We start from the raw sequence: 14,639 nt of genomic DNA, 5'->3' as shown, positions 1-14,639 counted from the left end.
GAGTGCTTCTATTTGGATACAGTTGCCTGCCATTGTTCATGCAGGGGATCAGAATGCTCGGTAACACTCATCGGCTTCTGTATTCCTCCTTCGCATGTTGTAGGGCTCCTACGATTTCTGGCTTTTTTGTTAGCCACACCCTTCCTCGTTGAAGGTATCTTCAGTCTGCCCATGCAATTAAGGAGCTCCTCTAGCTACTGAGGCCCTCAACTTCACAAAACCTTCTAGCCATGGTCTCTTGCATGCTTCCTGCTGTGCATTCGCTGCAATTAGGATCAGATGGGGGAAAAGCAGTCTTCCTTCATGCTTTCTGCTGCAGAACCTCTGCAATTCAGAGTTTGGGGAAACAGGACTCTCTCAGGACAGGCAGTTGAAATCTGCTTCATGAAAGTTCCAGCTTTCCTTCGCTTCTCCCACTTCTGCCTGGATTGCCAACACTGTGCTTTCTTCCTTCTGCTATTACCGCTGCTGCACGCACTCCAGCCCCAGCTCCATCTTCCTTTACTACTACTGGCCTGCACCTGAGGGGGCCTTTTAAGCCTCTCTGCTTCCCTCAGGAGTGGATCATTAAGCTTGATGGACTGAACTACACAGCAACATTGCTCATAAGCTCTCTTCCTCGTCCCAGTAGTCATAGGATTAATGGGTGTGTAGTCGCAAACAAAATTAGGTTTTCTTGCCAACTTCCCATTTCTAAATGCCGTTATTTTTCTTACATACATTGAAAAAGGAAGAATTAAAGTTTACTTGGAAAGAGGTAGGAAGTAGGTTTAAACCAATATTTATAGGTTTCCTTTCATTGTACCTTTGAGGGTAAGGGTGATTTTTTACTTTAGAAGTCTCAAATGATCTTTCTTTTCTGAGGGAAAGTAAAGATGTCACACTGTTTTACCCACATAGGTGGTTCCAATATATCATAACTACAATAAGCCATTTTGTTTTTTGGCATCATTAAAAGGTTCTTTCCTTTCAAGGATAAACACTGGGCCTCATTACAAGCATGGCGGTCTGGGAACTACGGTACCGGTAAGCATGCCGGTACCGTAGTTCCCGGGCTGCCAAACTACAGGCTGTGCTTGCGGGTGCCTGACAGCCCGCCAGGTTTTTCTTGGTGGGCTGACCGGCACACGCGAGCAAAGCACGTCGGATGCACCGGCACAACTCTGCATGTGCCGGTGCATCCGACGTCCCCATCCCCATTCAACCCTATCAGGCAGAATGGGGATGAGGAGGCCGTTGATTCCAGCACCCAAAAATGGGCAAGTACTGCCCCCCCCTAACTCTGCATGACCCGGTTCTTGCCCATTCACGGGTGCCGGAAAAAATGCAACTCTGGCGGCAGCTGTGCCGTTTTTAACGGCACGGCTACCGCCAGAGTTGTAATGAGGCCCACTGTGTCTCATCCCACTGGATCCCCTCACTTCCCTGGGCCTTGTCTCCTAGTAGGTGATCCCCCTGCAGTACGTCACTCCCAAGGTCGGGATCATGAAGCGTCTGCCTTTCCTTGGCCACCTTAGAGGGAACTTTGGGCTGGGTTTTATTAAGGGATCCGCAGGATTGATCACATAGTACAGTGAGAGGAGCCCCCCGCTTTTTCTAAAATCCCAACTTGCCACAAATGCACATCTGACTCTGCTCCAGTTCACAGATTTGAGGGCAAAGTAGCCTCAGGCCGAGCATTAATGTATTAGACTCCACTGTTGACAGCAATCCCTGTGACTGCGGTTTGATTGGTAGCAACAGGATTTGAGTTTCGGCAGCAGAGGCGTGTGGTGAAACTGGAGAATAGGGGTGGTCAAAGCGGAGGGCCTGTCCAATGAGAGGTGAAGCTTCCCCGAAAGAGAGGAGGAGGAGGGATGGACAAACTATGGTTTACAGTAGAAGGTACAGTATAGCAGAGTACAGTATAGCAGAGAGCAGGGTGGGTGCAAAGAGGTTTGCCACACTATGCACAAGGTCATTGTTATCCCCCACCAACCCCAAATGTCCCCGACTGACAATAGTATGCCCCGTCACCAAATGTGCCCTGGCCACTTCACAAGCGTTGTCTCCACCACATTCACAAAACCACCGTTTTGACATCATGTTTTAAACCTTCTTACAACATGTTAGAATTAAAATGTAGACACGATTAGAAGTAATAATCAGATCGGGCAGAGTTAGAAATTAAATTGACAGGAGCAGATAACAAGTACGCTGTTAGGTATGGTTCGAAATAATGACCAGCGTACATAGCCACGCCTACCCTTCACCCCCGTACACGCACACACTACATGGGAAGGGTCTGCGCGGCCTTCCCTCATAAATAGCACATATACGGTGGTGGCAGGACCAGTGCAAGTCTTTCTTCTAACGAAGTACATCATGGGCAGTGACAGTCAAAGCTTCCCTCACAAACCGGTCCCCATGGACATGGCTAGCGCAAGCTCTCATCGCAAATCTAACACATAACGCATGGCCAGGGACAATGGAAGCTTCTCTCAATACAGCTGCAAGACGGACAGCGCCAGGGAAAGCTAAATTCACAAACAGGTACAGCATGGGCAGGGCCAGTTTAAGCTTCCCTCAGCATGGGCACTAGTACTGCATAAGCAGGGTCAGTGCAAGTGTACCTCCTCAGCCGGTACAGGATCATCGTAGGCTTGGCCAGTGCAAGCTTCCCAAACAAAGGGTTGTGGGTATGGTGTAGTCAAGCCGTTGCAATCTTCCTTGAAAACGGGATACACGCACAGCCTTGGTATGACCAAGGCAAGCTTCTCCCGTAGAGACAATGGGCACAACATGGAAAGGGCTACTGTACATTTCTTTTGCAAAGAACAGGCAGAGAATGGGTGCTTGATCCTATGCAGCCTGCCAACATCCACATGTACCTAAACCCTGCTTTCACATGGCCTCCGGCCCCCAGCAGCCCTCACTCGTGACCAAAGCACTGGCGGAGGAACAGGGGCTTGTGCAGGGGTTCAACATGCCCAGCCACAACTACTTCCTGCACCCACTCTTGGCAATCCCTTGCTGCCTCACTCCTCCTTGCTTGGCGGTGGTGGGGGCAGGAGGGGGTAGAAAGGGTTGAGAGCAAATGCTGCAACACATCAATGGGGGTGTCAGTACTTCAGAGGCACTCTGGGCCAGCATGACTTGAAAGGTTAGGGTTTGTATCAGTCAACCTATTCATGCTAATGAATTTCTAAGAACACATTTACTGCAATCAGAGACCGGCCTATCCATTTCTAATAGTTTGTGGTAGAAGGCATTAGAGTCCCTATTGATGCACCCGCCTGAGATGCCTAACCTCCTCTCCTTGTCGCTGTCCCGCCCTTACATGTTGGGTGTCTGATTGGGCTTGCCAATGATCTGCCTCCATGAGAGCCAGGGCTAGGAAGTTGATGAGCCTTGGGAAGGTTGTATACTAATTTACCTTTTCACAATTGACCTTGGGAGAATTGACCTAATTTAAAAGGTCAATTAGGACAAATATGCTGGTGAAACCCCCCGCAACAACCCACCCAGTCCATAACCCCCCCGACAACCACCCACCCAATCCCCTTATATAATTTATAATCCAAAACCAACCCAATACATATATAAAATAATTAAAATATTACAAAGGTCAATTGTGCAGAAGGTCAATTAGTACCACTATAATTAGATCAATTAGGACAAAAGGTCAATTGTAAAAGGTCAATTTGGGTAATAACCCTTTGATAGACCTGGGGTGAGTGATCTGGTCCTGAAGCTTGCAGTTTCATCAAGGCTGGATCCTGCCACTCTCCCCTGTGTGCGTCCCAGACTTGGTGCCATTCCAGTCCAAAAAGGGATGATCTCAAGAGGAAGTAGAACTCCTTCCACTGTTGAGCGGGGGTGGGAGAGACCAATTCCTGCACTGTAGTTCGCAGGTGGGCACCCTCACATTTGAGGAAGGGCTTCCTGCAGCCACCGGATCCATAGCTTGCTTACCTCTATGTTGCAGTTCATAACAGAAGAGGTAAAACATGTATTTAGGCACCATCTTCTCGGTGGCACCCTGGGCATCAGCCTAGTCGGTCTAGTACTCAAGATGACCATGCCAGGGTCACATGCTGCCGCAGGTTGGGTGATGTATGAATGACACGGTTTATGGAATTTCATTGAGGTCTGTGGAAGAAGGTGCGGCGCATGTGGGAGGTGCTGTAGGTGAGGGGTGTGGCCTTCATAAGGGGTGTGGTCAGTGTGAGGAGATGCCCATGGGTAGAAGCACATGGAGGAAGCTGTCCTATGACGGGTTGGATGCATGGCAGCTGGTGCAGTTTCTATGAGTGAAACCTTGAAGTGGCCTGGTCGGATCCAACAGGGGCCACCTGTAGGAGGATGGGGCAACTATAGGAAGGCCTGGGCCTGGAAAAGGAGTGGTCAATACCAACACGTGCTGTCAATGTGACAGTGAAAGGTGAGAAGTTGAACGTGTGCTCAATCGCAGAAATGTGATGTAGTCGGTGGGGAGAATTATGATGAATTGTACATTGTCACTGTAAGGTGTTGGGGCAATGTGGGGAGTGGTCAAATGGAGAAGTGAGGCCAGTAGATGTCAGGGGGTGGGGAGGGGTGATATCCTGGAGGAGGTGTGATCTGCAGAGCTAAAGTCTGGCGATTCATTCAAGGGCAGGAGGTGGTCTGAGTGTTAGGACAGCACATTTGTGCTCAGACATTGAGATTTCCAGGCCCTGGTCCCCTATGGTTCCCTGTGTGGTCTTTACTGTGCATATCCATGTGGGCCTTCGGGGTACAGTGTTAAATGTGGAGAACATCAAAGCAGAGGCTTTGCTGGGGGGGCTGAGGAGGCTATATCCCCGGGTCTTTTGGTTGTTGCCCCGGATAGAAGCTCATGTGCTACAACCAAAATGCTAGCTAGCCCCGAGTCCCACCAGTCCCGACATTAGCTCAGCCCCGGATCTTTTCCAGACCTAGGAACACCCCTGCTTCAAAGCCGCTGCCCCTCAGCCCCTATGGGAGTAAAGATGAAAGATCTGGGGAGCAGTGCTTCTCCGCTGGCCTTACCTTGGCTAGCTTCTCTCCATCCTCCTTCTTCACGGCACGCTCGTGGGCCGAGTCCACCTAGAAGCAGAAAGAGAAAGCAAGCTCCCATTAATCTCCACCGAGAAGAACAGCCCTCCGACACTCATGGCTTAATCAAAACGGAGCCACTCGCAGGTCACCAAATGATCAATCACTTCCCTCATTGCTGCTTCCGTTCAGCCCCAGCTTGTGGAACGTGGCTGTTTAAGAAACACTCTGAGGGGCGGCCCGCGGCGCGGCCATGGCCTCACAGTGGGTGTGAGCGACGCCAGGAGGATTGAAATGACCGCAGACACAAGTTGTTTAACTGAAATACCTTTGGTTGTGTTCACAGGTTTATTGGATTAATGCATTATTTATGAACTACATTCAAATAGGGTGATGATAGTGATATGCATTCGAATTATTGCCCCACTACTTCAGAAGCCAGCGAGGGGCAGGACCAATTGGGCAAAATGCCACTTCGTGAAAGGTGGCCCAGAGTCTGAAGAAAAAGTTGCCAAAAAACTCCACTTTCTTTCTCATCGGAACATTAGGCATCTGGGCTAGGTCAAGGGGATACCCTGATATTTAAATACTGGCCTGCGCCTAAAACTCTCATGTCCTCATCAGCCTATTCCCCCACTTTCTGCCAGTAGACTTTACTGGTGACTGACCACCTCCAGCGGCTAGAAACGGTGTACCAATAATAATTTTATTTATTTATTTATTTATTTGGTTTATGTAAACCTTTCACTTCTCACGTTAAATACATCAACAAACAGAAATCATTCTTCACTTAAAATTGAGACTAGATCAACAAAACATTCATCACAAAAGAACAACAAAAACGAAAAAGGAAGAAAAATGAAAGATAAATACAAACTAACTATCACACTACAGAATAAAGGCATACAGCCCCAAAGCATAGTAATATACTTATAGCAGTACATGGTAAAAATTCCAATTGCTTTCGACAATTGTGACATAATAAATCGTAGAGAGGGCAACCTAACCATCTGTCATCTTTGCCTACGTGTCATGTATCATACGGTTTTCAAGGTTAGGGGCTTTCAACAAAGGTTTCACTATAAGGTTCTTTGTGTGTGCAGCCACTGAACTGGTTTAAAAAAGAAGGTCATCCATGAACCCAAGTAAGGTGATGGTTTAGGTTAAATTATCTCCACCTATGAGCCTGAACCACCAATCGTCCACAGACATCAAAGTACAGCTATTAACTATTGTACCTAAATGTAAAGTTCTTCTCTCCGTCAACCCTTCACATAGTAATGTTAAGTGGTAGAGTGTTTCACTGGTATCTAATTTATGACAGAATCGGCAGTTGATGTCTGATTCTAGCCATTGGTTCCTGTTTAGCAGTACTTCTTTTGTGGGGAGGAGGTTCAGTCTAAACCTTAACAATTTTGCTCGTTTGAGTAGGCATGGAAACAGTCCAAGGTAGGTCGGTGTGGAATTCCTTTTTCTACATTTGACCTTGAAATTCTTGTAAGATTTATATTGATCTCTTGTTGTAATAGTATTGATCCAATCTGGTCTCCATAGCTTGATTTTAATTGGATTGGTCAGTAGGTCTAGTTCTGAGGAACCAAGCGTGTTCAACCTTTTATTGCATGCTTGAAACCAATCATTTAGGATAGGCTCAACAGAGCTATCCAAGGCTTCTTTCAAGATTCTAAACCCTCAAACTGAGGGATTGGTTAGGCACTTTCTGTACAATGACAAGAGTTTTCCACTCCATTGTTAAAATGGATTCCTGAACTCTGACCTGGTGGGCAGAGGTTCAGAAGGCCAGCCTAGTTTCTTGGAACAGGTTGACCTTCTGGACAAGCCAGACCAATCAAAGTAGCATTGGCGGTGGTCAAGACTAAGTCTCAGGAGGGGTGAGGGTGACTGAAAGACCTCAATGAGCACACAAAGTAAAGGACACTTGCAAATCACTCTAAGTCAGGCGTAGATAAATAAAAAATACAAATACATTTATTTCAAGGCCTTTGAGTTTCAACACACAAATAAAATCACAGTAATGGGTTACATACGTTTCCACCGAAAATACATGGCACGCATATTGATTACTTAGCTTATGCGGACGACATCATCCTGTTGGATTCCACACCAATAGGTCTGCAACGTAAACTTACTGCTGTGGAAAAATACTTAACAGAGAACATCAACAGGGGGAAATGCGAAATTATGGTCTTTGAAAAAGTCCAAGGCACCAAAAAAAATGGGCAGAAATTCAAATGGTATTTGGACAAAGAACCCATCTGCCTCGTAAAAAACACCACCTACTTAGGGATGCGTATAAGTGCTAGCAGGAATGACGCACCCTGGGTAGAATCCGCAAGGATGAAATGCCGCCAGCTGGCATGTCAGGCTTCCTTAATTAACAAAAAATTCGGGAAATTCTCCCTAAAACCTACGCTTAATTTCTTTCAACAAAAAGTGGTTCCATCTCTGATCTACGCTGGAGAAAATGTGTTTGGTTGTGGGAATGAAGTGTGGAACTCGTTTGAAAAAATCTTTTGGATCAAAGTCCTACACCTCCCTAAGGGGACTTCCACAGCTTGCGTAAGATACGAACTTGGTTACATCTCCATTCAGGCAAGGGTTACCTGGAACCTTTTAAGCCTTTTCAGGAAAACTTTATTAACAAACCAGGCGCCTCAAATTGCAATTCTTCACAACCTAGAGTCTGAACAACCTGACACAATCCCGCATCAATGGAATGATTTGTGTCACGAGGTTCTCAAAGCATATAACATCAAGACTCAAATGCTGATTGAAAACCCTGATGCTGCAAAACTGAAGTTATGGAGAACTGACCGGATTCATACTTGCAACTTAAGATCGACATCAAGTACAGCGCAAGACTTCCCGATTGAGGCAAGAGCTTATGGCCATCTTCCGGCATACCTGTCCTGTTTTCCGGACCAGTGGTCGAGATCTCTTTACTTGAAATTCAGGCTCAACGCCCTGCCAACTAAGGAGCGACTCTGTTTTTGGTCACAATCGACTGACTTGGATCTAATGTGTCGTTTTTGTAACACCACAAATGAAACCCTCAAACACCTGACAATGATATGCTCTGGGCTAGAACAAGAAAGAAACAGAATCTTTGGTCCAGTCACAAAGAGATTTCAGTTCGCATCCCGGGAGGACTGGTGGAAAGCCCTGTTTGACGGGTCGAATAGATCTGTGCTATATGCCCTGGTCTCCTTCCTCCAAGCCGTCAAAGACCGTTTATACACTAACTCGGCTATTTAACAGAGGAGAAAGTCCGTCCAGTAACCTATTGACGAATGTGGTGACTCTAATATGGAACAGGATGTAATAAGACGTACTTGTTTTGTTTGATGTCTTGCTCTATGACGACATTTTTGTCTCTGGTGTTCTCTTTTCTTTTTTAAAGGTTTGAAAAAAACCAATAAAAAAATAAAGAAAAATAAAAATAAATCACAGTAATACTTCTATTTTATTTTTAAATTTATTTATTGGCATTTATCATTTTTACATTTGCATGACATAAAATATGTCCATAGTTAGAGGATAATAAGCATTTCGTAATAAGACATTAACATTTAACAATTCAACTTTAACTGTCTCCAAGTGCTCCTTCCATCATGGCAGGGCAGTCTGTCGGTTCAGAGAGGGTCAGGCAAGCCGGGGGGAGGGGGCAGAGGGGACTTGATCTTGTAAGGACCCAGTGAAGGTGTGGCTAGTTGCTCTCGAGGTTCTGTGATGTTGGTTGTGAATCCGTTTTCCATAGGTTTGTTCTTGTTCATGGGGGCTTGTCATCCGAGGGGTGAAACAAGGATCCTGCGAGTTCTTTCCAGGCCGTTAGGGTCATGCTCGAGGCGTCCGTGGACCTGGCAACACTGTCTTCCAATGCCTTTGTTTCAGCTTGTACCCAACGTTACAATTCTCTGTGCCATACCTTTTGTTGGGGTCCTGCGGGTTTTTTCCAGGACATTGCAATTGTCCTTTTTGCCAGTATGCACATGATGACCATTAATTTGGCCAGGTGTTTAAGTTTGGCCAGCCTGGGGTACGTTCCCAGAAGGCATTCGTCCGGGGTTCACTTGTACCTAGTCAACCCTGCTCCCTGCTTTTTCGCTTGTCAGCTGTACGGTGGTCCACAGGGACTGTGTTTTGGTGCACGACCAGAACAAGTGAATCAGGTCCGCATTATTCTCTCCGCACCAGGTGCAGACAGAGTGCGGTGATTTATTGAATTTCGCCAGCCTGGATGGGGTTAAATATGTTCGGTATAACAGGTTCAGTTGTATTTGTCTAAATCTGTGGTTTCTGGAGACTGCTTTAGGGTACGCTAGAGCCCTCTCCCATTCTCCATCAGCCATTTCCCGGCCCATGTCCGTTTCCCATCTTCTTTTCAGATCGGCACTTCGTGGGTTGGGGCTGTCACTCAAGTGGCCATAGATCTGGGACACTGGTCTCCATCCCTCTCCCAAGCTGTACAATAGTGTGATCAGAGGGTTTGATTCCGGTTCCTCCGGCCATGTTGTCCACTTGTTTCGTGCTGTAGTCCGTATCCTTTGATACCACAGAAACTGGCCGGTGTGGATTCCAGCTTCCTCCTGTAGTGTTTCAAATAACTTAAAGGTGCCATCGTCGTATAGGTCTCACCACGTATATATCCCTTTTTCTTCCCAGCGTCAGGTGTTGCAGGTCCATGTCGGATCTGCATAGGTCCGAGATCATTGGTATGTATGGGGAGTAGTGATGCTTTGCGTGGGCGAGTGCCTCTGCTCTGTGCCATACTTTTCGCCCTAGGGCAGTCAAGAAGGGGGCATTTCGCATCAGGTGGCTGGGGGCCCAAATAAGTTCCTTCAGATGGATCGGGGAGACCAAGGGTTGTAGCAGGGGCGTCTCAGATGTGGTGTCGTCTGCTAGCCACTTGGTCACAAAACTGAGTTGCGCTGCCAAATAATATTTCTCGAAGTTTGGGAGTTGAATTCCCCCCTGGCTATGCGGTAGGACCAAGGTGGTGAGTGCTATCTTGCGTCTTCCTTTCCCCTATAGGAAATCACGGAGTATCACTTCTAGCAGGCAAAAAAGGAAGCATTGATGTAGTAATGTACATTTTGAAACCTGTACAGGAATCTAGGGAGGACAATCATTTTAATTATTGAGGCTCTGCCCATCATAGACAGGGGAAGTTTTGCCCAGACGTTCATCGATTTTCTTAAAATGGGGATTGCTGATTTCGTGTTGTGTTTGTGCATCAGTGCAGGGGTGTGCATTATGTGTATTCCCAGGTATTTAAACGAGGTGACCTCCCACTGTATCCCCACAGAAGGAAGTTCTACAATATTCTTGCTCTTGAGGCGAGCTAGAGGGAAGAGGCAGGACTTTGCCCTGGTAAATTGTATGCCTGAGACCTTCGCAAAGTTGTCTAAAACGTCTAGTATTGTGGGCACGTTATTGTGTGGGTCCGTAACATATAGCAGCACATCGTCTGCATAAAGTGAGATGATGTGGTCCACTCCCCTAGGCATATCCCAGCATCGAAGAATTGTTTCCGAAAATAGATGGCAATAGGTTCCAGTCCTAGTACATAAAGCATGGGGGATAGTGGACATCCCTGCCTAGTGCCCCTGCATATGTCCCAGACCTCAGATACATACTTTCCGGTTTTTACCATAGCCCTGGGTTTTGTATAAAGTATCTTGATCCACCTAATGAACCCCGGGCCAAAGCCGAAACCTTCTAGAACCACTAGTAGCCATTCCCAATATATAGAATCGAACGCCTTAATGGCATCAAGGGATAGCAGTGCACATGCCTCCATGCTAGCCTCAGTTTGGTTTATAACCTGTTGTAATCTGCGTAAGTTCATGGTCATGTTCCGGCTCGGTATGAAGCCGCACTGATCCATGTGCACGATCTCCCCTATGATTCTAGCCAACCTCTTAGCTAATATTGTTATCAGTATTTTCACATCATAATTGAGCATGGCTATTGGGCTGTAAGAGACGCGTTTGTTGACAGGTTTGTTAGGTTTAATGATCGGGATCAAAAGGGTCTCTCTCATGCTGTCGGGCAATATCCCTCTCTCATATGCTTCTTGAAAAACCTCATGTAATAAAGGTGTTAGGGAGGTCTTGTACGCTTTATAAAACTCAGCGGGTAGCCCATCGGTGCCAGGGGTCTTGCAGTTGGCCAGCGATTTAATCACCTCTGTTATATCTTCGGTCGTGATGTCTGCATCTAGGGCCTCAGTCTGTTCAGGGGTTAGTCTGGGGAGTCCTATTTCCTTCAAAGTATCTGTGATTTGGTCTCGGGGAACTTGGTCCTTGTGGGAGTACAGGTGTTCATAAAAGCGCTTGAAGGCGTTGTTTATGCCTTGTTGTGTTTGGAATTCATTGCCCTCTGCATCCTGTATCTTGGTGAGTGTGTGCCTGGGGTGTTTTGTCTTGCACAGCCAGGCCAGCATTCTACTCGGCCTGTCGGCTTCTGTGTGTGCTCTGTTAGTCTTGGTGGTGTAGTCAAATTTAGCTAGTCTATCCCATGCCGATGTGCATTTAACTCTAAGTGCTTTCAGGGTGTCCTCTCTCTGGTAGGTGTTCACCGGGGTGGCCTCAAATTGCTCATTCTCTTGCTCCCACTGGTCTGGTTCGCCTCGCAGCTGTTTTCTAATACCTCCTGCTTTTGTTATAGTTTCCCCCCTTATCACTACTTTTAGGGCGTCCCACATCGTGCTCAGGTGGTCGACACTTCCGGTATTTACCTCTATAAAGTTATCTATAAAGTCGTGCAGGTCCTCCCTGAATGCCAGGTCACCCAGGGCGTCAATCGGCATTCTCCACATAGGGATAGGGGGTCTAGGACCAGCGTGGTTCCATTCTACTAGAAGTGGCAAGTGGTCTGAGATGGTTCATCCTAGGTGTTGTGCACTGTCTATTTGTGACAGGTGTTCTTTGCTAATGAAAACGTAATCTAACCTCGTATGAAGGTCATGTGGGGAGGAGAAGTACGAGTATCCCGGGCGTTGGGGTGCTGCTCCCTCCATGTGTCAGCAAGATCTAGTCTGTCTATTAATAGGGATAGCGCTACCGTGGCTGCTGAGGGACCTTTCGGGTGGTGCTGGGACCTATCAAGGTTGGGATCTCGTACACAGTTGACGTCCCCTGCCCAAAAAAAGATGCCATGCCTGTATGGGGCGATTTTGGGATACATTGAGTTCAGATGTGCTGGAATATTAGTGTTGGGAAGATAGGAGTTCACTATACATACCTCTTCCTGTTCTAGTCGGCCCCACAGTATCGCAAACCTGCCTTCCGGATCTATCTCGGACTTAATAAAATGGAATGTGAGTTGGGGTGAATCCAGGTGTATACTCCTCTGGCATATTTGGAGTAGGTGGTTCCAATTCCTTGTCCTCCCCAATGCTCGCCTAATTTGGCCAGAGAGTCCGCCGTGCAATGTGTCTCCTGCAACAGTGCTATTTGCACTCCCTTTCTGTTCAAGTAGGACTTGATTTTGTTCCGGCGTAGGTAAGTCCAGCACTTCAACCTCTTCCGTTCGCTCACCCCTTTTTGGCTTCTTCCCTCCGTGCCCGTCCTCCCCAGCACCACCTGTTACACCTGTTGGAGACTTTTTAACTTGTGTAACTCCCATTGTGTGAATGGGGAAAACAAACAAAAAACAACTCGAACTGCCCCTAGCAGTTGCTTTAAACTTGCAGCGCTCAGGGGGTTCCCGAGCCTTCTAGGCCACTCCTGGCCTTCCTGATCAGGTAGTGTGTAGGGGGATTGCCTGCACAGATTCCGGTGGGGTGGGTCGCCTTTCTTTTATTTCGCGTGGTCCTCCGAGCTCCTGTCCGATCTGGCTTACATCACAGTAGAACTCAATTGTAGTATAATTGTCTGCTGTCTGTATTCGTGTGGGGGAATCGCTTTGCTCTTCTTGCCATGGCGGGTGCGTAGTCAGCCCAAGTTTGACCGTGGTGGTTCCTCCTTGCCATCAGCCAGGTTATTATGTTCGAGCCACATGTTTGCTGCGGCTGGGGTCTCCAGAAATATCGCTCTTCCTTTGTACATAATTTTGAGGCGCGACGGGTAGAGCAACATGTATTTTAGGTTGAGCTTTCGTAATTGTGCTTTTATTTGGATGAAGGAGTTCCTTGCTCGTTGCACTGTGGGGGTATAATCTGGGTACATGACTATTGTCGAGTCTTTCCTCTTGATCTCTCCACCTTCTCTGGAGTACCGCAATATAGTTTCCCGTTCACAAAAGTTTAGAATTTTGGCAATGATTGGGCGCGGGTGTGAGCCGGGTAGGGGGCGTTTCTGTAGAGATCTGTGGGCTCTTTCAACGGAGAACCCCTGGGTGAGGTTTCCTGGACCAATTTCCTGTTGTAGCAATGTTTCGATAAATTCTGTCGGGTCTGGGCCTTCCAAGTCCTCTGGAACCCCCAGTATACGAATGTTATTTCGGCGGGCTCGACCCTCGGCATCCTCGGAGCGCGCCTCCAGCCTTGCCACTTTTTGTTCCAGGTCTTGGACTTTTATCTTTAGATCTTGGGTACTCTCCACGTCGTCTTGCAGGGTAGTTTCTATGGCCGTGACCCTTTCAGTTAGGTTTCCGGCGTCCTGACGCATGAGCTGTATGTCTGATTTCACCTCCTCTATCTTCCCTTCGACTGATGTGCGGAGGGCCGCTATTGCCTGCATGACTTGCGTGTGTTTGAGGTCCTCTTCTTGTTGAGGCGGCTCTTCCGAGGTCTCCCGGTCTTGTTGTGATTGTCTTTGGGGTCTGACAGTCGTGAAGGAATCCATCGTAACCAATTTTGGTTTATTTTTGGGGGGAGACATCCCCGGTGTCCGGTCCCACAGTCTCTTATGTCGGGTCCAGTTCCGCAAGCTATGCAGGCCTTCCCTGCGGCTCCTGGTTTGCGCTATGGTTTTCGTGTCTTTGGGCGGAGGGTAGCGGGTCCGTGGGTCGAGTTGACCGCCCCCGCTTATTGGATGGCCGTGTGGGGTGGGGTCCATCGTGCACCCGCACCCGTGCCCCAAATCTGGGTGATGGGGGGGTCCCTGGTTCTTTTCCGCCTCACTTACTGTGTTATATGCTGGCTCACTGCGCCCGCTGTTTGTACGATCTTCCCATCAGCTCCGCTCGACTGCACCACGAGTGCGTCTTTCCGGCCCTTGTTCCTCCCATGGCGACGGCTCCCCAGAGTGTCTTCGGCGCCGGTATCGCTGGGCTCGAATTTCAGTCCCTGTGGTTTCTGCGCAGCTGGGGAACGAGTGGCCCGCCCTATCGGCTTCGGTGTGGGATAGAGTCCTTTGTTGGCGCGCTCCGTAAGGTAATTTAGGCCTCCGTAGCTTCGTTCTTATTCCGTGGTGGGCGCCGCCATCTTGTGGGTCCCAGGGGCTCAGCGTCCAGCTTTGCGTTTTCAGCCTTCCCTGCCCCGGTTCGCCCCAGGAACAGGGTCGAGTGTCGGTAATCGGTTCCCCTTAGATGTTGTTCGGTTTTTTAAGTTTTCAGACCAGTTATAGTGATATTAGCTCGATTTGCAAGGATCTCGGAACGGAGTTCAGCGGGAGCCTGTCCTTACAGCATGCGTG

The 14,639-nt window shown here is 47.9% G+C and overlaps 1 protein-coding gene across 1 annotated transcript in view; it reads right to left on the bottom strand.

The window, feature by feature from the left end:
* The window catches only part of RAB26 (RAB26, member RAS oncogene family), a 1,605,669-nt gene that overhangs the window by 104,963 nt on the left and 1,486,067 nt on the right, over positions 1 to 14,639 (bottom strand). Inside the window, exon 7 of the mRNA XM_069647333.1 lies at positions 5,032 to 5,088. Coding sequence (XP_069503434.1) covers positions 5,032 to 5,088 — 57 coding nt within the window. The remainder of the gene's footprint in view (positions 1 to 5,031; positions 5,089 to 14,639) is intronic.

The sequence above is a fragment of the Ambystoma mexicanum genome, chromosome 2q, assembly GCF_040938575.1.
Source record: "Ambystoma mexicanum isolate Mex_15411 chromosome 2q, UKY_AmexF1_1, whole genome shotgun sequence".
Taxonomy (NCBI): domain Eukaryota; kingdom Metazoa; phylum Chordata; class Amphibia; order Caudata; family Ambystomatidae; genus Ambystoma; species Ambystoma mexicanum.
The sequence above is the reverse complement of the archived record's forward strand: the minus strand, read 5'-3'. Positions and strand labels throughout refer to the sequence as shown.